The 26,213-nt window shown below is 43.0% G+C and overlaps 1 protein-coding gene across 1 annotated transcript in view; it reads right to left on the minus strand.

Annotated features, from left to right (window-relative positions):
• The window catches only part of AGBL1 (AGBL carboxypeptidase 1), a 269,940-nt gene extending 246,762 nt beyond the window's left edge, over window positions 1-23,178 (minus strand). The window contains exons 1-4 of the mRNA XM_051796685.1: window positions 22,894-23,178; window positions 3,095-3,158; window positions 1,646-1,792; window positions 935-1,066 (exon numbers count right to left, since the gene is read on the minus strand). Coding sequence (XP_051652645.1) covers window positions 935-1,066; window positions 1,646-1,792; window positions 3,095-3,158; window positions 22,894-22,944 — 394 coding nt within the window. The 5' untranslated portion in view covers window positions 22,945-23,178. The remainder of the gene's footprint in view (window positions 1-934; window positions 1,067-1,645; window positions 1,793-3,094; window positions 3,159-22,893) is intronic.
• Window positions 23,179-26,213: the final 3,035 nt, after the last annotated feature.

Here is a 26,213-nt window from a genome sequence, read left to right on the forward strand (position 1 = left end):
GTTTCATCTTCTGGCCTTGGCTGCATTTTCAGCCACACTCAGCCTTTCAAATACTGCTTATCATGGGTAGAGGGGTTGAGTGTTGAGGTTTGGATGCTTGCCTGAGAAAGCCCATTGCATGAAAGTAACTCCTGTACATAGAGAAGGGACCTGCAGGGCAGGGCGCCAGGAGTGCTAAATCTCAGGATGCATATATTAGACTCAGACAGGATGGCCATCAAGAATTATATGCTGGGTGAGGGATGTGGAGAAGGAGAGGAAAGGGTTAGAGTGAGCAAAGGGAAATTTGTGCTGACAAGCTCAGTGCTTCATAGCAGGGAAAGCCTGTATGAATCTCTAATGATCCCAGGAGAGAATACTGGAAATCCCATTGCCTGAATCATTTAACATGAGGGCATTGCCAACCAAGAAAACCTGGGAGAGTGCACGGGTGGGAGAATATTAGACAGAAGACCAGGATCTAATATCTGCTTCCTGGGGGACCTTGAATGTGTCACTGATTTTTCTCTCACTCTGCTTCTCCACCCATTTTTCCTTCCTTGTGGAGCTGCTCTGAGGATCAATACAATCAACAGTAGTGAGACATTTGGCTGTTATGGTAATGGGAGCTGCATAGAGACTTAAAGTACCCAAATCTCAGAGCAAAAGAATTGACTGTCTTTTTTTTAGAATAGGAGATCATTGCCATGAATATTTTTCACTACAGTACTTTTATTTCCATAGTCTGTAGATGAAATGCACTGTAAAGGCTGCATAGGCCCCTAGAGGAGCCCCTTTTTCTGTGGTTGTTCTGGCTTTTGTACCTGATTCTGTACATTAATGGTGCATGCAGACACTAACCTTATCAGGACTAATGTTTCTTTGCATTGAAATGACTAAAGAAGAACTCTGGCAGCTATCACACAGAGAAAAAGAGGAAAATCCTGGCACTCACCATTAGAAGCACAAACCCTCAGGACCCAGAGGCAGTGGGTGAGGGGCAGGTGGTGGTCCAGGTTTCTTCTTGTCAAGCTCAGTATTATATCAGTGGCTTCTGCCTTCTGCACTTTCAGGCCAAACTTCCTATCTGTGAAAAGCAAATAAGAATCAAACTATTGCAAAGACCAGGTCTTTGCAGCAGTGCTGATAAACATATTTGCACCAAAACTTGTAACTCAAGATCTCATAACAAAGGCATTCATTTGTATCAATGAGTTAAACCAGCATTAATCCCACCAAAAACAGGAAAATATGGGATTGCCTGTAGTCATCATATACAAATCATAGAATAGTTTGGGTAGAAAGGGACCTTTAAAGCCCACCTAGTCCAGCCCCCCAGCAATGAGTTGCACTAGAACAGGTTACTCAGAGCCCCATCCAACCTGACCTTGAATGTTTCCAGACACGGGACATCCATCACCTCTTTGGACAATCCGTGCCAGTGCCTCACCACCTTCACCATAAAAGAATTTCTTCCTTATATCCTGTCTGAATCTATCCTCTTTCAGTTTAAAACCATTACTCCGTGTCCGATAGCAACAGGCCCTACTAAAAAGTCTGTCCCCACCTTTCTTGTAAGCCCCCTTTAACTACCGGAAGGCCACAATAAGGTCATCCTCAGTTTTGAGCCCCCCACCCAAGAGACCCCCCCATCACCCCGCAGTACCTCGTTGGCCAACCCTGGCCAGCAGACGCAGCAGGGGCAGGAGGGTGCTGTGGTCGGGGGGCTCGGCCCGGGCGGCGGCAGAGAGGGCCTGCAGCAACGCCTCACTGCCCCCTTTGCTGATCACATAGTGGATCCTCCGCCCAGTCCCTGGGGAAAAGAGAACAGACCGCTCAGAGCATCCCTTCCCTGAGCCGCAGCTACCACGAACCCTCAGCACACAGTTTCCATGGCCTTTCAACAGTATTTTAGGGCTATAAATCCAAGAGCATTTGCAGAATTGGCCGTGGATCTCAGGTGCCCCTGGCCTGGAGACACGGCTAATGGTTGTGTGGTGGAACTATGTGCTCTGCTGCCTGTTACTACAACAGGCATTGTCTTCCCAAACCCACATGATGCAGAAGTTTTTTGCTGTGCATTGAAATGTGGTAGAGAGGAATAAGCAGAGACACCGACAGGTTTCAAAGGAGCAGAAGGCTCAGTGATCTTTTCTTAGGTATTGGAAATTAAACAAGGAAAGGACTAAAGCTGCAACGGGCTTCTGCCAAATGAAAAGGAAGCCTAGGGAAGCCTTGGAGACAGTTTTCATATAAATCTAGGTCTCCAAAGAGACCAGAGTCTAATCCTGTGAGCCCCACTGTGTTAACAAATATTGACCCATGGGCGACTTGGGCAGCGACTTCAGGCTCTGTAGTTGGAGGATGCTGCTTGTTCAATTCCTGGAGGGGGGCAGTGCCTCCTATCTCCATGTAGACAGTCCTTCCACCCAGCTGAGGAACGGGGCTGCAGGGTTCCAAAAGAGAGGCCCAGATGGACAGACAATGCCTGTGGTGGGACTTAAGCAGTGAGGAACCCAAGAAGCTCCAGCACTCACCACTGTAGCCCCCACAGACTGACAGCTTGGCTGGCTTGGGAGTTGTTTAGCAAATGACATTTTCATGTGGAGGAAGGAAAAGAAACTTTCTTATCTTTTTTCAGTTCTTTTGCTAATTCACTTATTTTTTTGATGTGGCCTGGGCACATGCAGTGATATCTCTTCCCTGCAGGCCAAGGTGTAGGTGCTTTCTGGGGAGAGAGTCCATTAGAGAGTCCCTGGGCTCTGGGAAATCAAGCTCCTCGTCCTGTCTCACAGCCCTCTCTCCAATGGTACTGGTGAATATCTCTAGTGGTTGACTGACAGGGATTATGAAGTGCTTCGAAACCCACGATCATCTTTTAACAAAAAAAAAAATAAATTGAAACTTTCTCTGGGTCTTTTTTTTTTTAACTCACTGAATAAGCTCACTTTTCCAAACATAGGAGTAGTGACTGCTGATCTATACATACAATTCATATTTTATTCACCTTGCAAACACCTGGCCAAGTTTATGCAGGAATGAATTCCCTGACCTGCTTGAGGACCCCTTTCTTACCACAGTCCACAGCCATTGTCCCAGACCTCTGTTTCCTTACCCAGAGACAGCAAGTCGGTGAGGACACTGAGAATGTTCAGGATGACATCCTTGTCACAGGAGCTCTGAAATGAAAACACACCAAATTCAAGAATCAGTTCAGAACAGTGAACTTCATGCTGCACAGGGCTGCAGTGTGTCATGCAGTGCAGAGGCACTGAGATCCTTGTTTGGATACTGAGCACTTTCTGTGCCATCTGGCCAGTGAATTTGTTGAAACATATTGGTAGCACATTTTAAAAGCCTCTGACAGATCATACTACACAATATTTAATACACGGTAGCATTTCTGTAGAATTTACATACAAATTCTAAATTAAAGCTCTCCTTTTTGGTTTGAGCTGGCTACCTCAAAGTTGAGGAAATTCTATATCACATAGAAATGTTAAATGCGAGGTGGTTTTCCATTGCACCATCTCTTATTACTGGCAATTGAAGAACAAAATATTTAAATTACATTAATCCAATTTACAAGAAAATTCTCCTGTCTTTGCAGCTACAACCATGTGAAAGTTTTGAATTTGAAGAGCAGAAAAATGTCCTAAATTTATTTTTAGACTAATATAATTTAATTTGAAGACCAAATAACAACCACACTTTAACATCACATATTCTGCATTAGAGTCACTTTAAATTTTGCACTAGAGGAAATAAGATATACTGTACTTGAGGAGAAAACAACACATAATATTGACCATTCATCTGTGTGATACTTTAGACCCCTTCTTTAATCCTGCTCCAAACAGATTTCACTGCTGTGATTGAAGAATTAATCACCAGTCTGCATTGCTGCATGAGGGATTTGGGTTAAGTTCTGGATATCGTAATTTCTGAACAGATACAACACAATACAAATTCCCAATATAACAGAAAGCTTACATTTGTGTAGCTGTGGTCCCAAAGAACCTCAGGATCATATAAACTATAATAGAATAACTTTATCTCCAATTAAATTATGACAATAGGATAATATCTTAAAAATATATGGCTCCTATATTTCTAAACATGGAACTGCTTCAGAAATTTAACCTACTTGTATCTATTCTGGATATATGGGATCATTTTACCAGCCAAATTGATTCAACCATCCTCTGACATATTTAACATTATGCAACTGAATATTTAAGACAAGGAATTGAGAAGTAACATCTAGCAAAAAGAAACTCTAGAAAGAATATGAGGGAAATCTAATTCAGGTCTGTAATAATGGCTACTAATTCAAATGGACACTTTTTTACCAGTATATTCCTGAGAAAGTCACAGCATAAGCTGACATGGTGCTGAGGGTTGTGTAGTTAATTAAGGAGTTGTAGTGCATACCTCCTCCTTTTTTTTAGTTGGGGAGGGTATGCATGGAGTGCAACATAGGGATGAAGCAGGAAAATGGTCAGTCTTCAGTCAGAGCAGGTGACTGTCAGCCTGGAGAAACAGATTTCCTTCTCTGTCACAGAAATCCTGTAGGATGCTCAGCAGCTCCCTTCAGCCAAATCTTCTGTATTGGCAAACTGTATGTGCCATTTTCTGCACAAAATATCTACATTAGTGCCGATGTTTCCTAGCTTATGTGTGCTAAACACTGTGTGTATTCTTAGATTTCTTTTTTTTAATCACAGTTATTAAAAATCTCCAAATCTCTGAAAACCAGACGTCCCATCACATTGGTATCAGTCAATTACCAGTGCTATCAAACTTTCACTGCTCAATACATATTTCATAGTGGCATAAGCAAGGAACAGGGACAAGAGTATCAGCAGGGGAGTGAGAGAAAAGAACAAGATGTGGTTGGGGAAGGGGAAGGAAGAAAGGAAGAAAGAGGAGTCAGGTGAGGATGAGAGATTGGAGCAAACAGGCAGAGAATCACTTCTGAAATGGGGACTGAGGGGAGGAGTGTCTGTGAGCACTGCTGCCTTTCTAAAGGCTCGCCTTACTTTTGCTCTTAGCTGAAATCCACAGGCAAAGTACTTGTCTCATCCCCATCTCAGAGCTGGCCCACACCCAGAGCGAGCCCCTGCTGTTTCCATTCGTTATTAACTCAACAAGCAGAGATCTCTGCACGGAACATAAAAGTTCAGCCCTTTTATGATCTCTGTTGAAATCAAAAGGCTTGGTATTAGGATAGGATTACTGCTCCTTTCGGAGCCAAGACAAACAGAATACGTGGCTTTAATGAAATCCAATAACTCTTGGTTCACCAACTATTGCCACCCTCACCTTAGAGGAGTCCAAATTTGTGCTACTGGCTCAAGGGACCACAGAATGAGTAAAGTCTGCAGTAGGGTCAGAGCAGCTCTGCATGATGTTACTTTTCGAGGTAAGACATATAGTTTTAGTCCTCCATTAATCTTCTTAATTCATGTCTTTGTTCATTAGTCCACATTCCTGAGCTAGCTCAATCCTCCAAGAGCAAACAAAGAGCATTCAGAGCTCTTTTCCCAAGAGTTTCTTGGCATTTTTTAGCATAGGGACTTAACAGTCAGGGGCAGGCTGTCAGGAGTGATGAGTATCCATCAAATTTACTGACTCCAGGAAGAGTTAATGTTCTCAGCACCTTTTTAAGTATCAGGATTGGCTAAATCAGACTGTCCTCTGGTTTTGTCTTGCTGCCTCTCAGTATCCCTTTCCTCTGTAGGTGGATGGATTACACATTAAGGTTTCAGTAATGAAGTCTTCATTGATTTATGCTCCTATTACACTGGGTTGTTTATTTTAACTGATTGGATTGTGGGTTCCTAAGCCATTAACACAAATAGTGATGACATAAGATATCCTCTGACTTTCCATGAGCTTTATCCAGGGACTCAGGCGAACAAAGAACTTCAGGGGACATGAAAGATCAACCTTTAAAATGTGAAAGTTAAAGTTGGGTTATACTGCCGAATATTTTACCCGAATATTTACTTTTGAGGTTTTAACACTAAAATTCTGACTGTGTTAGTGCCTCATTGCTCCCCTTCCTCCAGTGCACTAGAGAGGGAGTTGGATGACTTGTATATTGGCTGAAACAGTGATAAAACAGTGAAACAGAGGATAAAACCCTAGTCCCATTACAAATTCTAATATATTTCCCACTAACTTTAGTGGCACCACTGAATAAAACAGAATACTGCAAAATAACACAGCTCCAATTTATAATAGCAAGACAACATTGAAAAAAACAATCCTAAAGTTGCTATTGTCTTGCTAGATGCCTGTTGAAAAGAAACAGCTGAGATTTTGATTAATTACCTTGAGGTTTCCAAAGTCATCAAAGATGTTTGGACATTGAAATCTATTTTAATCAATTGTTTAAATTAATACACATACCAAACTGTTTGTGGATGAATTGCCAACAAATTCATTCATAAAAAATATTCTGTAAATCTTTTTGAACAGTAAGTACAAATGAGAAAATCACAACTTGTGCCCGATCTAAAAAAGATGAATGGAGTAATTTCTTTAATGCAAATTTCTTATCCTGCTCCAGTAAAAATAAACACATTAGTTATTTTTATTGAAAGAGATGTTTGATGGTTTAAGAACAAACCATAACCAAAGAGAGAAGTAAAATTCCTCTTGCTGAGCATTTTCCATTCCTGCCAGCACTTACGAATGTTACATACAGCATCTACACACACACAAACTAATGAAGATGCATTCATTGTATATGGGTGGAATGAGAGCAGAGAAAAGTTTCCAGAGGCTCAAGTCAGATTACAAAACCACTGACCTCCTGCAGGATTTCACTTAAAGGATTTAAAGTTAAAGCCAAATTGTTGCCTATTAACAACAACCCGTCGTTGTCTTTCACAGCTTGCAGCTGGACAAAGGCTAAAGTAAACAAAAACCATCACTTTAAATATCAAGCATGGCTGTACTTTTTGGTCAGAGCCCCTCATCTCACAGCCTTCAGCAAAGCCTGCTGTCTTCCTCACCCAACTGAGAGTATCACAGGGCTGAGCTCAGATGCATTTAATCAGCTCCCAGCTGATAGCTCCTCTCTGAGCTTTTTCTGGGAACTAATCCCTGAAACACTGGGGTTAGCTTGGCTGAAGCTCCTCAGAGATAAACAGCAGGAGGATGGAGAAAGCCAGGAGTAAAAAAATACCCCAGCTTATAGTCATTGATACCTTACAGGCAGCAAGTGACTAGTCAGTGACATTGGGTTTGGAGGACAACAGCTCGATCCCAGCATCCTTGTGACTGGCAGCTCGGGTTATTTCGCTGACCCACTACTAAGCAGGGAATAGCTCCTGTCTCCTTGTCCTGCTCCTGGGAACATGCCAAGACAAGCTGTTGTTTACTCAAGACAAGATTATAAAATTGCAACTAAGCCACAGTAACAGGTAAACTCATTTGGTCAGAGAAGTCTCTAGGGATGTTTTCCACAAGACTTGAAGACCCCACAGAGGTGAGTGTTTCGTGTCCCAGCTGAAGTACAGCTGCCATCAGTGCCATTCCCCTTCTAGCACTGCCTTAAAGCAAAGACTTCCCATAAACTCAGTCTTTTGGGCTTTTGTGTCTTTTGCCCAAAGGCAAGTATTTCTCCAAATGAAACATACAGACTACTCAGAGTGTTTACTGTAAGTCTAAGCATTAATGCTGAAAAAAAGGAGGACGCCCAGAAAGAAATCAAACAGCATTAATTTGTGCAGTGCGAGATTTGCTAATAAATATTTTATTTGGAGGAAGAAATACAAAGCAGTTATTCCAATCACGAAAATAATGAATGCACAATGAAAGAAGTCACTCTTGCAAGACAATGCATAACATGATTTCTACCATACACCTCTTAAATTAATTGTTGAATAGTCTCACAAAGCTGTGTGACTGCTTAGGAAAAACAAAACAAAACAAATCAAAACAAAAAACTAAAAACGACCAAACAACAAAACAAAATGGTCTGATTTTAAAGAAAAGCTATTACTGCACTGGGCTAAAGAACTTCCAGACTTGTTCGTTTGGGTCTTTTTTGGTGAGAGCAAGGAATAGGATGTCCAGTTCCAGGGTTTGTTTGTTTATTTGTTTGTTTGTTTTTAAATAGCTTGTTTCTAAATAGGGAAGCAGGATTTGACATGTTCAAAATACATCCTCCTCCCTTCTCTTACCCTTAATAAATTTGCTCACACAAATAGCAGTCAGCAGCCCAACTGCCTGTGTAATGAGACTTGCATCTGCAAGTCAGATTTCTCAGTCTCTGCACTCAAAAGCTTATTGAAGAGAAATTCTGGTGCAAAATTAACAATGACTAAAATCAAGAGCAGGTTAGAGGATGAGCAGCATTATTCCTCACTCTCCCCAGAGACCTCTAGAAAATATTGGGTTGCTAATTACTGCATTAATGCTTAAATCAGAGACGACACTGCCAGTGAGGTAGAGCTGCCCTACCAGCCCGAACTGCTGGGCACAGCCACTCACCATTGGCATTATGGATTTGCCAGCTGGATATCTCCTTCCCACAGCTGACTTTCCAGCCTTACAATAACTGTGAAGCCAGGTTTGGTGCCTTATGTTCTGTGCTTTGTCAGAGTAAATTGCTTTTTCTAATTTAAGAGGAGCTAAAAATTCGCACTTAAATAAGAGAGCAAAATACCCTGGAGAGTTTCTTGTCTGTGTGTTCCCATCCTCAGCCTCAATATTCAGCCAGCTAACTGTGATTTCTGCTTGTTGGAAAGTTGTTATCTACAGTGTTTGGTACATGGAGGTTTAAAAAAAAAAATCATTATTTCTGAAGAGGGGAAAAAAGGGTTCAGGGACCTCTGAAATATCAGTAGGCAACTGCAGATAAGGGAGGATTCAAATTAAAGGGATTACAGTCTAAATTTTGTTATAGCTGAAAAACCTTGTTAAGAATACTGCCATCATCCAGCTTTAGAAGGATCTCAAGAAGTTACAGTCGAGTTGCCCCTGCTCCCAAAATACCCATCCAAATGTCCTCAGCATCAGCACAGGTGACATCATCCTCTGTGGTAAACAGTTAAGTGCACTTCTTTGTCCAAATCTGGATTTCCTCTTCTGCAGAGTCAGAGAGGCCTGAGCAAGCCAGGAAACTCAGAGGAGACATGGAAGGAAACAGGGCTATTTAAAGACTCAGAGATGAGGACCTTGCTGCTCTGGGAGTGTCCTAAGTGACCTCTTTAATCCTGCAAGAAAGGCGTTCGCAGCTGTGGGGGATCACGTAGCCCTCAAACTGTACACAGGGCAGCCAAGGGACCTCCCAGGACAGGGCACGTGGCCCAGCAAGTTCTTGATCCTGTTCCCAAGCCTTAGAGGTGAGTCCCTCTCGCTGGACCCAGCCACCCCTGCGAGGCCTGGCCAGCACCCCACTGACCCAAGCACCACCCATTTTCCTTCCTACTGATGCTTAACACCAAGCCAAGTTCTGTGCATCAGCCCAAAGCAGCAGTTGTGAGAATATGGCAAATACTCAATAAAAATGTCCCTCCCTCTGGCCTGCTGCAATCAAGTGGGTGGCTTTTTTCATCACTTGCAATGACCTGAAGTTATGTTTTTTTCTCATCCTTGTTTGCACTTGGGTGTGAAGACCTGCAACATTTTTTTTGACAGCACACCAGATCACTGCTGAGGGTAATGATTCCAACCCTTCCCAATGGATGGCACCTCATCCAGCTGACTGGGAAGAAGCAGTGCCTCAAAGCAAACTTCTAAGATGCATTGTACAAGGCTTTGCTCCTATTCACTGAGCTTCAGGACTTCTCAAAGGATAAAGGCTACACTCTGCAGGACTGAGCCGCTTCAAGGCAGAGATGGGCAAATTCCAAACTTACATCCGAATGTCTTCAAAACACTGAAGGTGTTGAGATGTAACAGCTTGGCTTGAGCTGATCTCTAGCCAAAATAACTTGGTGAATAACATGGTGGAAATCATCTGTGCCAAGGAATCGTACTATATTTAATGCAATAAATTGCACTAACATAACACCTTTCATCAGAGGATCACAGATTCCTTCACAAATATTAATTAACACCTGCCCCACTGCATCCCTCATCAAGAAGATCAGATTAATTGTCCCCTGTTTTCCTGGTGGGAAATATCACCCTGTGGAGGGAAATTCACTTAGTCAGTAGCTCAGAGGATCGCTGGCAAAGCCTGCATAGCTATTACAACAAAATGAAGCAGAAACATTGTGTGCAAAGAAGTATTGTGGCTTTCAATCACACAGTTCCATTTCTTTGTGCAGGTTCAAAAATTTCCTTCCCTGAGATCAGTCTTCTCCTCTCAATGTCCCAGAAGCAAGTGCAGTGGAATAAAACTATCCCCTGCAAGGAATTCTGATACCAGACTGGGAGAAAAAAGGGCTTCTCCCCACCAGTGGGTCATAGCCCTGTTTGCAAAGAGATTTGTCCTTGCACCAAAGGATGAGGGAGATGCAACATTTAATTAATCCATACAGGAATTAGGAAGCACATAGACCATGACCTCCCCCTTTTCCAAAGAACGTTTTACCTGCTGTGTCAGAAAGACACGAAGGTGTTTCACCCACCTTCAGAGCAAGGTAGTTCATGTCAGTGCCACACCATTACTGTGTCACTCTGATAAAATATATTCTCATCCAGATATCCGCAGGAATTATGCCCTGACAGACTGCAATATCTTGGATACTATTGGCAAAGTAAACTGCTTTTTTTCTCTCTTTCTTTTTTCACGCCAAACTTCTCTCTTATGTTCTCAAAGAAAAGCTTGTCCTTGTTCAGAAGTTTCTCCTGATACAAAGTTCTTTTGTGTCACTTGCTCCTCTCACTAATGCATCTCTAATAGAGCAATTACTTTATTATGCAGAACCGATGGTAAAACACATTATTATATAACTCTCAAATGCTTCTGTCAAATTGGAAATGTTAAAAGAATGAGGAAACTTTGAGATAAATCAAAACACGTGATACTTGGCAAAAGGCTTTTAGACTTCCTTTTAAATATTTCTAATGTTCTTTCTGTAATTTCTACTGCAGATAAATTCTCCCAGGTTTCATGTCTTATTTCACAATAAGTTACCTATGACACCTAAAGATTTTGACTGGATTTAACGTTATATTATTCACTTTTTTTCTCTTTTTAATCTATTTTTATTTTAATGCCAAGATTATCCTAGCATATGCCTTTCACACTCTCTTAATAAGTTTCTGTAAGGTATTAACCATTCTTGCACAACGATCTCTATATGCACGCTGGTACCTACTGTTTATTGCTGTTTCTTGGATTTATTCCTATATTTTATATTACTTTTCCTATTACAGAACTATTTTAAAATATGAATGTTTCATTCAAATGCCACTCTGTTACAGCTACTTAACACAAGTGCCTCCCAAACTTAATAGGGAGGGATATGTTTTTTTCTGTTCAGCTTGTTCTGTTCCAGTAACAACGAAAGAGCAGCATAAAACACGCTACTATCTTTTTTTTTTTTTGTGAAATTTGATGGGTGTCAGTCCAGAGAACACTCTGTCTTTCAAAGAAGAGGCACATTTGGGAATTGACAAAGTTTTTTACAAGCAATGGCATTTGTCAAAGTATGAGTGTGTCTGGAGATACTTGGAAAATTTCCAGATGTACTCGCTTTTTAATAAAACCAGATTTTTGAATATTGTAGCAGATGTGAGAAATGCATAGCCATAATGAAGGTGCTGCTATCCTTGCCTTCTCTGGGATGTTCCTGCATGGACCACATGAGAAAGCCCAAGAATCTCCATGTCTACTCTCAGCCTGCCCTGGCACTTGCCTGGAGTGGTGCTGTGATAAGTCCAGGCTTCTCTCTATTCAAGTGAAAACACTCCCACTTGCTACACATTAGCCTGACATTGACAGGCTGAAGATAAGGATCACTATAAGGTACATTCTGGTTTAGAAAAACACCAGTCACTTCTCTTGCCAAGTGTCCTTATGTGTCAATCTACCCCACTTTCAAAAGTGCTTTCTGGAACAGCCACGCAAATGCCTTTAATCAATCACATTTAATAACGATGATTGAGGTATGGGCAATGGAGACAAACTGCTAATAACTATTGTTAGTCACAGCTTATTTTCTTCAGAGATGGAACCTGAAAGTGAAAATGATGAACCTATTTTTCCCATCCAGTCGAAGTGAAAAATCAAACAACAAACAAAACTCGGCATCCATAATGAACAGCAAACTGTGTTTTGAAATTCAAATGATTTAAAGTAATATTACTAGTAATGTAAAGCAGAACATCTGTTTAACTGCATTGCTGAGACCCATCTGTCTAGATTTAAAAAGTAATCTCTTAAAAGCAAAGCCCTCAGTTCTCTGAAAAGGTTGCCAAGTTTTTAAGAGGTACGACAGGGGTATGTCATTTTCTATCCAGAAGGTAACAAAGCTTTTTATCTTCTTTATCTTTAGTCTACACCCCATGCAAGACACTCAGCAGCAGCAAGCCAATGCCACCATGCTAAAGACAGACATGTTTGGGGCTTTATTCAGCCCTTGTTACTTCAGTTCAGGAGCTCAGAAGCACTTGCAAACTAAGTGTTGGTCAGTCAATCTAAAAGGCTTTTTATTAGCTCAGTGAATGAGCCCACTACTGCGTTTGTGCTCCAGGAAAACATGACAGGAGTTAAATTTAAAAATACGAGCTCACAGTCCTCTCAGGGGCTGAGATCTGGGCTTATGTAGACCAGGGACATTGCAAAGTGAAAGCTGGATGAGAGCTCTTATTCCTACTGGTGCCTTTCTCTGTGCAGCAAGACTGTGGTGCTTCTGCAGGAGAGCAAACTTTGACATTTTCTGTCTCCACAGGTGTCTGAGGAGCACTGACCCAGCACATCCTGTCCCAGGAGGTAAGGAGCACAGTGTCCCCTGACGTGCTGTCCTCTATGCACTGTTTAGTTCTACTCTGCTGAGATCCCCTGTGGAGTTCACCAAACCAAACTTCATGGGCTGTCCCTCCTGAGACAGAGAATATGCAATGGCAGATGACTATCCTGAAAAGAGAGGACCTTTGGCAGGAGCCACATATTGATTGCTCTGTTGCTGGCATTGCAGTGGGAGGGACCTTCAATCTCTTCATAGACCCACATGTGTCCCACTGAGATCTGAGAGAAGGCAGTCTTGGTGTCACAGTGGGCTGATCTCTCAGAGAAAGATGAGTTCTTCAGTGAGCAATATGTCAGATTCTACCTCTAATGCCAGCATGGAGAGATGACTAAAAAGTTTTTGTTGTGTCATATTTTGTTTAAGCACGTTTCCAAGGAGACCTGTTGGTGTAATAGTGCTCTACAGGCTTTGTAGGACATAGCAGGGGACCTCAGCTAGGAAGATTTCCAACTGTTTGATCACCCAGCCATGAAGACCTTTTAGACCTTTAGACCAGAGTTTTCAGTCAGTGAGGTACAGCTGCTGCTGTGAGAGCTTTTGAAACAAGCTGCTAATAAGCATAGTTTTCATCTCAGAGAAAAGTCATTTTAATGCATCTCTGCACCCAGCTGTCCCCTTGAAATCCCCGTGCATCGTGGGGAGATCAAATTACTTTAGCCATATTGGAAGAGAAATTGTCAAAGAAAACAGAGCCAGGCACTCATTCCCTTTCTCATTTGTCATCTTCAGCTCCCTCCCGCACTTGCAGAACTTTAACATGGAGCAAGAGGCCACTAAGATGAAAGATTTTCCCAAAGAGAAGGTCAGATAAACCAGGGCTGTAATGCTGCTTTCCCCTAGCCTCTCCAGAAACTGTCTCCATATGGATGGTGCTGGCTTATTCCTGGAAAAATGGAGGGTCAAAAGAGGCAGTTCGGTTTGTTTCTCTGACTTCATCAGATCAGCATTTTAATCATAGGGAAAGGTCGGGCGGTCCATTCTCCCTCCTCCCTTCCTTTGAAGTGAGACAGGTGGGCATTCACCATGCCAAGCAAACTGCTTATGGGAGGATCTCTCTCTCTCTATCAATCTCCTGTTTGCCAGGTTAATCCTGAGTAAAATGGAGGGCCAACTGTACCTTCACTGTAAATCTGCTGCTTTGGCCTTCCAGCAGGAATCCCATAAAATTCACAGAGGATGGCAGGAGATGACAGGTATTGCTCTGATTTCACCCAGGCAGCATGAGTGTTATCTGCCCAGCAAGAAAGTTGTTCCACCCTTTGATTTGGGAAACAATGTGAGCCAAGATTCCCTTTGCCCTAGCTTGACAGATAAACTTTATCTCTATTTACTGTCCAAATGAAGAAAGCTGGAGGCAGAGACACTAAGTGAGTTTGATGAAGTTTGTAACAATCCAGAAATAAAGCCCAGGACTTCTGCTTTATCCATCAATACAGCATCACTCTCCCCTTTGAAAGCAGGAGAATAGGTAGCAGAGAGTGCAGTGAGCAGATGGGCCTAGGGGAGAAGAGTCTGTCTCAGTTTACTACAGGGATCAAATTCCCACTGGGCCCAGCGGGAAGCCTCTGCCTGTAAATTACACCAAAAAATTAATGTGCATAAAAGGTTTCTCAGAAGTTGATGGCAGTAAAACACAATGCTGTGGTGCTTCCATGTCAGAAAAAAAAAAAAAATTGTGTTTCAGTTTCAAAGCATCCCTTGTTGAAAGGCAGAAAAAAAAAGCCAAGATTTCTTTGGTAGAGCAGTTATTTCTCCCACAGGACTTCTGTGTTAGAATTACTCAATTTTCTAATAAGAATCATCATGAAAGCTTTGCTGTTCTCATTAATTCCACCTCAACCTACAGCACCTTTTGAAAATAAGGCTGTGTTCTTCCAGAAGAACAGACCATGAGGAGAAAAAAACCATCCTTGTTCTCTAAACTGCTTAAGGGAAGGAGGTTTAGCTTTGCCCATGGAATTTCTTATCAAGCAGAAGTTATTCTATTAATCAATAGCTGGTCTAAAGCATTATTTCTCTGTTTTGTAGCTTTGTAGTGCCTGTGGGCAGAAGAATCTCTACTATGTTATCTTTGCCCTCTCTAGAAGACATCTTATGAAATCAATGACAAAGTCTTGATTTGTCAGACCTTGATTTCTGAGACTTTGATTTCTGTATAGTGTGGTAGGTCACCACAGAGTAAAACAAAAGTCATAACAGCACACAGATCAAAAGGAAATACTAACTCATGGAAATGAATGTGTTGTGTCTCCATCAATCTCTGGAGGAGAATGACCAGTCTTCCCTTATTTTAAGAGGCGTTCTTCATCACATAGACTTTTCTTCCCAAAACTGTACTAAGGTAAATTGTTTTCCCTGTACAAAAAGGAAAAAAGGTTATCCAGTTCTTGGAGACTTGAATCTCCACCCAAAGAATGCACCTAGACTATACTTAGGTCAACTTCTCATGAAGACGAAACAATCGGAAAAAAAAAAAAGGAGATTTTTAATAATAGAAAATGTCTACAAATATTTTAGGTGGTTTGGACTCATGTTCTCGCTTCAGAGTCATCTTAAGTTAAACTGTCTTTTCTGAAAATAAACTGCCTCCTCTGAAGCAGCAGCACAGTAGAGCTTCCTGTGGCACACAAAGCTTCCAGGATTGCAGGCACTGGTGACCCACCAGCATCAACTGGGCTGGACAATGCAGTTGTGAAAGAACCTACATATTGTTCCTCCCTAACACTCATTCCTCACCTTCTGCTGCAAACTTGGTTTTGCCCATAGAGAGAAGGGAGGTGAGTCTGGTGAGACTGCTCTGTACTGCTCCTGGTCTCCTTGGAGAAGGTTGTAGCTCCCCCTCACAGAGAGTCTCACCGATTTCCAGCCCACTCTGGCCTCACAGTTCCCTGGGGACCAAAATCAACCTGCTTGTCCAGGAATCACAGCTCCCCAGCCCGGCATGCAGAACAGCCCCACTGATGGATCAGCACTTCAATCCTACGGCCCATTGGGCCCTATGGGCAAACAGGTGCACATAGACTGTCTGTGAGACAAGTGCTTATTAAAAGAACAGGGAAAGGCAGGAGGGAATTATTTTCCATCCTGGTATGGTGAGAAGAACATAGTCACGAGGCTGGAGTCTGGCAGAGCCCAACGACATACGTGGGCACATGGTATGTGCGTGGATTTAGGATTTTCAAAGCCTGAGGTTCTCAGGTGCACACACACCAACCCCAGCGTTCACAGGGAAGGGACACCTCTCCTCAGGATCATGGCTTGTTCCATGAGGAGCTACCAGTAAACACTGCCTTACTGCTGTATTCCCAGAGTCCTCTTAGAGCCCTGAGGAAAGAGGGGCTTTCACCTGCAATTTCAGAAGCTTAAATCCCCCCCAGATTTCATTGCAAGAGTAATGATGATACGAGTTGTGTTACCTATACTGGCACAAACTGGAATGATCACACAGAGGCAGCATCTCTATCGTAACAACTTCAGGAGCAATTTCCAACCCTGCTATCCCAGACCAAGGAACAAAAAAATCCCTCCCCACCTTTTAAGCTCCCAGTATGTGCATGAAATTATTTTCTTTCTGTTAACACACATCAATAAAACCTCTGCTGGTGTCAGTAGTCACTGCTGGAGTTAACCATTATCAGTCCATATGTTTTTCAATACAAGCAAAATTTTTTGTGCTTTTTGCTAGATGTAATATAATAAACTTTAATTCAAAGATGTCCATGAACACATTTACTACCACAGACATTTATTTTCCTATTATAGATAAAGCCAAGAGGACTGGACAAATACATTGGACAGAAAAATGTGTTGAAAAGATTTCCGAGCCATCACAACAAAATGCAACATAATACACTGAAAATAAGATTATGCCACACAAAGAAACACAAGCAACACCAATTCAAGCAAACACCTCTCTGTATGAAAACATCTTTTCATATATTTCACAGAGGGAAATTATTGAAACCTGAGAATAGGAGAAGGTGGAAGTTTTCCATTGACATAAAAATAGTGATGTAATGTATAAATATATCTGTAGGCACACAAAACACCTATGGAGTTTAGATAACCAAAAATAATTGTTCTCAACTTACAAACAGATAAGCAGATGCATTTAAATATATTGTTATACTTTATGTGAAAGATAAGTAGTTTAAACAAATGCATATACCTCCTTCCATAACGTGGTTTAATGTGTGTTTGTGTCTATAATGCAGTAGTTGTACAAAAATATACAATATTAAGCTGCTTGACATGGTATAATGTGCCATTATATTGCATCCAAATAGTCTAAGTTAAACAGCTTGGCCATAAGCACAAAGTCAGGCCTTCAGCAGCTAAGAAGCACCAGTTTTAAAGCATTCCTGATATTTCATTTGGTCCCCTGGAGTAACTGCATTTTTTAATTTCAAAATGACAGCTTGTTTTATTTCACAAAACCTCTGCTTCAGGATGAGCAGTGCCTGCTGCCTGCAAAATCACCCCATATAGCATTTTGTCCTCATCATTTAGCATGTGGTTCTGTGCATTATTTATTGTGCAGAATCCAAGCCCTGCACTGAAAACTAATTATTAATTTAATTCCATTTTTTTTGTCACCAGAACTTCAGATAATTTTTTCCCCAACGTTCACTGCCTGATTTCTCAAACACTGATGTGAGGCATGGTGGGATTATTCACCATGTTACACACAATTAACTCAGATGAAAAGGGTTATAATCCATTTTTCCAGACCTGCATTCCACTGATTCAGCAACATGGCTATCCTGTCACATTTGCACTGCTGCAGGGAGGGAGAAAGGGCACTCCAGGAACCTTCATGGCACAGTCTCATTTCCTCAAAGCACAAGCCATCCTAGCCAAGGATGAAGGACAGCGGAAGACAGACTGAACCTCAATTTCCCTGTCTGACATGGGAAGTTCTGCTGAGACTCAGACTGTGACACACTCTTTTGCTCAGCTCAGCCATCATTGCGGCTGCTCCGATCAGTCCCTGGGTACATTTTTCACCCTGAGGTCCTGAATTCTCATTAATGCAGTCACAGAAAATTCTGGATAGCCCAAATGGAGGCATTTTCAGAGGAGCTGGCAGTGTGCTCAGAGAAACAGCTGAGGCCAGGCCGGGGACAGGGAGTGCAATTCTGGTCCCAGCTCAGTCGGTGGAAGGGTTTCAGCCGAGTCCAAGACCTGTCTCAGCTTCCTCTGAGGGCTTTTAGTGCTCTGTGCTGATTCCCAAGAGTCACAAACCTCAATATTTCTTCTGTGACCTGGCAGGAATTTCAGATTAATGTATGAATGTTAGCCTTCTTTGTCCTTTCTTGCTTAGCAGAGCCTCGTGGTGGTCAGCCAAGGATTGTAGGGAAAAGCTCTGGGTTACCTTTATGTTCTCCTTGGACAGGGATGAGATGAGAGTTGAGGTGGAAAGAACAAGCAGCAACCCTGAAAGCTGGAGTGGGGGCCTGCATTGCCTCTGTAGGATTGTTTGTAGAGAATTATTCCTTTTCTTCCCCGGTTAAAGCAGAAAACAGGCTCATGCAGCCTAAGTGGCAATGGCTGTAGCGACACAAAAAAGCTGCTGGAGCACTCAGTGTTTCCCCCTGAACACTACAGACAGTGGTCTCCCTGTCCTAGCTGCATCTCTTATGATGCTCCAAAGCTAGAATATTTTTTGTAGGGAATAGGGGGATACTAAGTCAGCTGCTGCTCCCTTAAAGTACAACGCTCTCAGTAAAACTCAGTTAATGAACCACATAAAAATGGCCATCTGGTTTTGAGTTGATTTTTTGTTCCCTCTAAGGCTATTCCATTAAACCCTGCCTGCCAAGCTGCCTCCCAAAAACACAGATCCAAACTTTGAGCTCCTCCATCCCCAGCTCAAACCAATGGGCATTCTGCTTGCTGAGCAGTTCCTGGGACTTTTTGCATCTATGTTTTCTCAAAGCCGGGAATATCAGCAGCTCTGCTGACAAAGTAAGTGCAAGGATGCAGAGGAGACAAAAGCGTTTTGCAAAATGCATTTCTATTCATTGTCACTGGAGCAGCACAGATATCTTCCCACTTGTCCTAAGGATAACAATAGCTCTGCCTTGTCAGCCAGCCAGCACAACAGCTCGGAAGAGGCAGTGCAAAGGAGCTGAGAGATTCAAGGGACCAAACAACAGATCCTGTATCTGTTCTGCTGGACACTGTGGCCACTCAGAGACCAATCCCTTTACACAAACAACATCCACCATTGATACATAAGATTTTCACCTCTTTCCTGTCAAACCATAGCATTTGGGAACCTGTGAAGTCCAACGTAGGACACAGTTTGAGCCAAAGATCTGCCAACAGCCCCAGGGGTTGCCAGCTCTTGCAGAATACGTGAACAGGGACTGTGGCTTTGGGAAACATGTGAAACCCATGCCAAGAGCCAACAGGAAATCTGGGACTCCTCAAGCAACACGATGTACTCTGCCATGGAATAAGGAGATGTTCTCAGGGGTAACCAAGCCACGCTTGCATCTGGGCCTGGGCAGTGAGGAGGAGAGCAGGGAGAAAGGAGGGGAAGAATCAAAATGCCTCTTATTTGTCTAAACGGTTAGTGGGTAGAGTGAGAAGAGGGCCAGGACAACCAGGAGGGGGAACTAGGATGCTCTGCAGTCTCAAGGGGATTCAATATTCTGGGTCACAATGAAAGATACTGGCTCCAGTTTCCTATTGTTCTTCTTAGCAACTACCAGTTGTTTTTAACTAATACTCAGATACCTCCTCCTGGCATTAAAATAAACAAGAGATTTAGTCCCAAATCTCTCTGGGATTTTGCACTGGGGAGGCTGGTCAAAAACCATACATGAGGAAGGTATTTATTTCTGCCATACTGTGGTCAGGAAGCAGGATGACGGGTGGCAACCAGCCCAGACTTGATCTACACTGTCCATGTATGAAAGACAAAGCAGGGTTGGATGAGAGGTGAAGAATTTGATGATATTCAGCAAGAGATGGGAACAGAAACAGGTAACACTGTCTAAGTCAGAGGGATGGAAGGTGATAATTGCAGGAGCATGTTGGAGGGGGAGAATCAAGAAGAGACAGCAAAGAAGAAGGTAGCAGGGTTAGAAGCAAAATGAGAAATGACAGTAAAATCCTCAGAGCTCAGTTCTGCCATACTGACACAAAACCTGTGAGACAGGGAGAAGGTTTTCTTAAATCTGAAATTCGCATTTTAAAGCTGCACATTGTAAGCAGTGAAGCACTTTTTACCTAGAGACCTGAAATGTCACATCTTCCCTGCAGTGACATTTTGGTGACAAAATGCAGCTGTGCTTTGAAAGGAGTTTTTGCTATTCCCCTTGTCACTTTGCAGAACATCTGTAACACGTTGCACTTCCAGAGGTTTGAGCTGCCTTTGGAGGATCACACTGCTTCATAGCACTGGGAACAGCTCTGAAGAACTCAAAAAATGTGTTTCTTTCCTTGAGTAGAGCTGTTGTTCAGTTACAAAATGCATGGTGTTCTAGTTTTGTTCTGTTTGATGCTGTCCTCACCAAAGCCAGATTGTGAGACTGGGAGTACAACTGTCTATGCCATTAGGAGATGGGGTAGATCCCTCCCTCAGCTGAAGGTAACAGACCCTATCTCATGGGGGAACGTTGCTCCAAGTGGGAATAAGAAATCTGTGCCAATGCTTGGAAGGGAGGTAGAACTTTAGCCCTGTGTGAGTGACTGAAGGAGAAAGGATGTTTTTATTCTGACTCGATAAAAAGTGTCTTGGTGACTGAATGTTCCCTCATTCTTCACCTGAAAGCTTCGTGCATACAAAGCAATATTATGTACTAATAGAAATGGAAAATACCCAGTAACACCCTGCAGAATAGCCTGCTGTGTGCAGCAGACATATTCTTCATGCCCAATAAGAGTATGAACCAGCACTGACAATCCAGCACAACACAAAAACAAAGCAACCGTGTTTTGGACAGCTGTTGCAGAAAATAACAAAGTGTGGAGAGATGTTATTAGCAAAGGCAAACATCAACCAAAGTCACTATTTCCCAGGCCAGTGCTTTCCAACTGTGTCAAGTAAAGGTCTTTTTTATCACGATTTTTGTAGCAGAAATAGGTGATGGAATTACAGAATTATGCTGGTAATTTTTTGGTGGAAGGTAGGGGAAGGAGGTGAATCAGAACAGGTAATTGTCATCAACCAACTTACTTTCTGCCCTTCAGCATTCAAACCTCTGCATTAAATTGAAGATACAACAAGAAAGCCTTTTGCTCTTCTCTAAGTGAATACAGAATTCTTGGAAACAAAGGTGAGATTTTGTAGTGCTGGGAATGAAGGCTGTGCTACCTTGTGGTTTCACCAATATCACCCGTGCAGTGCTCCTAACTCTTTCTAGTCTAGCCCTCCATGTAGCTCTGTCAATGAATTGCACATGTGATTTTAAACTACAGCTTCCAATTTAATCCTGGGTTTTGTCCAGTTCTGTTCCCAGACTACACAGAGAGCACCAGGACTGTTAAAGTTAGAGAGCATAAGAAAAACACAGATGTGCATTCAGCTCTCAATTATCCAAAGGGAAAGGACTATAACGCAGATACAGCAAAAACATGATCTAGTACAAAATATGAATTAAATAAGCTGTAACAACATAGGGCAAACAAGTTACACTGCCAAAACACAAAAACACAGAAGGATAATTTTCTTCAGCATGCCAGTTTACCTGCAGAACTCACTGCCACGAGGTGCTACAGAGGGTAAACCAGGGTTTGATATGAGAAATAAAACATGTTGATAGTTGCATAAGCTTGGATAAATATGCTGAGGCTGACCAGCCCCCACAATTATAGTTTCAAAGCCGACTGCATATCATCAGGTTTTATAACCTCCTCTACACACTTGCAGCTGGTTACAGGAGGCTTCAGAGACACAGGCCTGGGAGACCTGAATCCTTGGGCTGATCCAGGTGGGTAAGCCTGTTTTGCACACATTTTCTGCATCTGCACACATTTTCTGCATCTGCAATATCTGAGACTTTGACAATACATGTAGCAGTCAGAGGATGCTACTGCCTCAGACATGAGACTCCCGTCACCATGTGGCTCTGAGCCATGTCAGCACACAGGGCCCTGAGCAGGGCACCTGGGAAGTGAAGGCAGCTGGCATTTCACCATGATTGTCTAAAAGCTGCTTTAATGCAAGTAGCTTTGTCTTGGCAAAGCAGTTCCCACCCACCCCTCATGACAAAATGAGGCTTGTGAAAGCATGGGTTACCTCCCAAACACACTCCCCATTTCATAGGCTAGCTCATGCTTCAGCCTACGTATCTTCTCCTGCAAGGTCAGGAGGAGTGCATCCATGCTGGGGGAAAACAGAATGGAGAGGATCACCTACAGACATTCCTCTCCTTTATCCCACGGCCAGGCTTGTCCATCAAGTGTGATCCTGGAATGGGACACTTCCCTCTGGTTCTGGGGAGCATTCACAGAGCACACCCAACGCCAGCACCTCACCCATCTCAGCCTCAAGAGTTGTTGTCACTTCCCTATGAGTGCTTAAGCATCCTGGTGCAGACAATTTGTCAGGGAGGAACTTGCTACTTGCAGGCAGATCTGTTTACTCGTCCCCCTCAGCCCTCAGACTCGCCGAGCTCACAGACTGACAGCGCTGTCAGGTCCCATTCATTGCTCAGCAGCCGATGCCTCACACCTCCTCACTCCCCTGCTGAACACAGCAGGACCTCGGGAGCCAAGGCTCTGCCCTCAGATGGGGCTCAGTGATTGATGCATCACAGTAATCACCAGCACTCATCACCGAATAGTGAAACTTCACTTCATAAAGGCTTTTTAGGGTGGGAGGTGCGGGTCAGGGCTCCCGCACGCTGATGCTTTTAGAGCCAAGCCAGCTGGGCGCTCGTACCAACAGCCTCAACCCAACAGGCTGAATTAGAGGAAAACAAGCCCAAGAGCTTCTCTTGTTAGTTCAAACTGTTCTTACCTGGAGGGTGGAGAGAAGGACTTGCAAGCCACTGGCTTCTTGTTCTGCCATGCTGCTCCCCACTCACACTCCCTCCTTCTAGCAGCAGACACAAAGCAGCTCGAAAGCAAAGCTGCCAACTTGCCTTGCTGCTGCCCCTGTGCCGTTTAAGAAACGAAGAAGCTAAACACAGATCCCCAGACACATGCACACTGCTACCACCAATAATCACAGCAATGCAACTCTAGACCTCAGCAGGAGAGATAAATGTACCCCCTCCCTCCCAGCTCTCCCACTGTGACGAGAAGATTAATTCCTATATAAAGAATCCCGGGGATTAAGTAAAGTGCCCAGGAAAGGTCTTGGTGCTTGATGTGTGGCAGGGGGAGTGTGGGGAGGGTGGCAATAGCAACAAGAAAGCAGAAGAGCTACAAACCTCAAAGAAAGCCAGGGAGAAGGGAGAGAGCACACTGGCTGCCTGACAGGCATTCCCAGCTGACCTGCTGATCCATTCCAGACCCTGCGTGGACTCGTCTCCGTTTGACTCCGTTCCAGTGAAACCGGAGACATGGAGAAGGCAGAGCAAGAGAGAGAGATGCCCTCGGTCTTAACGAGCGCTGACAACGAACGGAAGATACACCCGGCATGAGGGACAGGTGGAGCGGGTTCACCACGGCTCGCAGAGGGCTGTTGGCTTCCAGCCCCGATGATTGTCCCAAGTCACAGCTGCTGTGGCCACAGGCAGTGCCCCGCGGGGCAGGGAGTGACCGCAGAGGGACATCTCGTGTCTGCACAGCAAAGGCACCTCTTCAAGGTACAGCCTGGGGGAGAGTGTGCTACAAGGGCCACTGTGGTGATTCACACGTACCTATATCTGTATATAAGCATAGCAACTCAGAGCCTGGTTCATTCCCTGGTGCACAAGACACGCTATAGTACAGTTGTAGTTGTTGCTCGAATTCCTAGGAGGGCACAGAGTCCACTTTTAGCTTCAGCCGAATGATATCAAAGGACTTGGTAAACAAGAAGGAGCAGATAAAGAAGTTGAGTAGAGGGTTAGGTGAGGATTTTCCAGCAAAATATTTTCAATGTGAAAAGGTCAATTAGTCCCACACAAGTACTTTTTCAGCTTTCTTAACATCAGAATGGCATTTCTGGTCCTGAGAGGCGTCACTCCAAGATGGTTAGAAGGCTGACAGTTGAGATAATTGCTATTATGCAGAGGACAAAGATTAGATCTTGTCTTTCCAATCTGGGGACACAAATTTCAGTCTTTTACCTCTAGAATAAGTACTTCATTCTGGTGAGTGTCTTTTTAGTCCTTCCAATAGGAGTTTTTCCCCATAACTAAGGATTTTTGAAGCAGTAACATGAACCATGGTCTCTGAGTACAAAGCAGATGCTTACAGAACTCAGTACCACACAAAGCCATACCAAACAGACAGTGTGTACACATTTTCCTTTGCTGATGTCAGTATAAAACCCTGATCTTCTGTGATGCAGTTAAATGAAAAATAAAACACTCCACTCTTGGCCAAGGACTATTTTCATGTGATAAACCTTCATTGACCAAGTGTTTTAGGAAAATAGTAAGACAAATCCTCTCCAACTCATCCCAGCAATGTGTGAACAAGTGGTACAAGCATGACATTTCTTGGTTTCTGTGTGTGCCAGCAGGGTCCCAGGGTGTCACTACCAAGTTGTAAAATAAACCAGATTAAAATACCTGTGTCATAACTATGGAGATACATCAGTTCCTTCAGAGAGAATGCCGTGAGGACTGTTCATTGATGAACAAGATACTTCACAGACAACTAGGCAGAATAAGACAAGAAATTTCCTTTCCTATGGAAATTCATGTTCAAGGACTTTAGTTTTCTTAAAAACATGTTTTATTTCAATTTTAATAAGAAAAAAATCTATTGCACTCCGTGAAGTACCATATTTCGGATAGAGAGCTGGTGTTCAACCATTAGAACACTGAATTTTTGGCCATTTTGGGTGAGGAAGTTTCTAGAAGCTTCTCACAGAAGTCACACTTGTATCCACTCACTACCAAAACCTTGTCGTGCAAACCCCATATGGCTTTGGGGATCCTTTCACATCAGCAGGATCAAACCTAATAACAGACCACAAATAAGGAGTGGAGAGAACCGAGGCAATGCAGGCACAGTGTCATCAAATGTGCTGGGTGGGAGGAAAGTGGGTAACGGGTTCTGAGAGCAGTGCCAACACACTATTTCTTTCAGAAATTAGTGCACTGACAGAAAACTACTTCACAATTAATTAGAAGCTGTTTAAAGAACCTCTTCCACATTGTTGCTTCGTTCTCTTTCTTGTGACAATTGTACCTGTCACTAGAGCTGTGTGGAACTATTAATTCCCACTGTGTGGATTTTCAGAAGGCAGTGAAAGCTGATGGATGTAAGCAGGCAATGGCTGCAGGCAGCCTGGATGCCCTGATCCCCTCCCACATCACAGAACCTGATCCCTCAGCCTTCTTGCACTCGAATGGATCATAAACCACATGGTGATCACCTCTCCCTCTTGTATCTTAATGTATTGGGTGACTATTTAGCTTTCTGCCCCACGTGCAACACGACATTTACCTCTATTAGGACTCTATAACAGATTCTGTAACACAGTGATCTGCTTCTTCCTCTCTGTGTGAAGAAGCTTTAGAAATAATTGCAAAAATTTCACTACAAATAAGCCAACCCAAGAGGAAAGTAACACCAACATCACAGCTTGGGGGGGAAAATTCTCTTATGTTCTTTAAATTTTGGGAGTAGTTGGCTTAGTTGTGCCCAGAGATTAAAAAAGCGTCATATACCAGAAAGCTCTGGAGATTTGAAAACAAGACACGATGAGAAGAGTGATTCAAAAATAAAACACTCATGCAAGACCCCAGCAGTGACAGTGATGTTCACATTGATCTACAGTGTACAGCAAAACCCCTTTGAAACCAAATTCTTAGCTATAAATCATGGAGGCTTCTAATTATTCACCATTCCCAAGGCGTTTCTTCCAGATTTTGTCAAATTTGCAATGTTATTTTTGGTTTCTAAGAATAGGAGGTCCCCCACCTCAACAAGCTGAATAAATTAGGAAACCTACACAGAGCTAAATGCCAGAATTAAAGCACACAGATTCTCCCTCTCCATTCATATTACACTGCAACACAGTTTGAAGATTAGCTTGTTAGTTTATATTGATGTCGTCGTTGTTTCCCCTGTGCCCTTAGGATTATGTGATCCTTAAACAAAATGAAAATTAAACTCATGGCTCCAGCTTCCTACTAGTGCCAGAGTTAATGTTCTTGTGGGGAGGACAGAGGGGAT

The sequence above is a fragment of the Manacus candei genome, unplaced genomic scaffold (assembly GCF_025592945.1).
Source record: "Manacus candei isolate 608988 ecotype Guabito, Panama unplaced genomic scaffold, ASM2559294v1 h1tg000046l, whole genome shotgun sequence".
Classification (NCBI taxonomy): Eukaryota; Metazoa; Chordata; class Aves; order Passeriformes; family Pipridae; genus Manacus; species Manacus candei.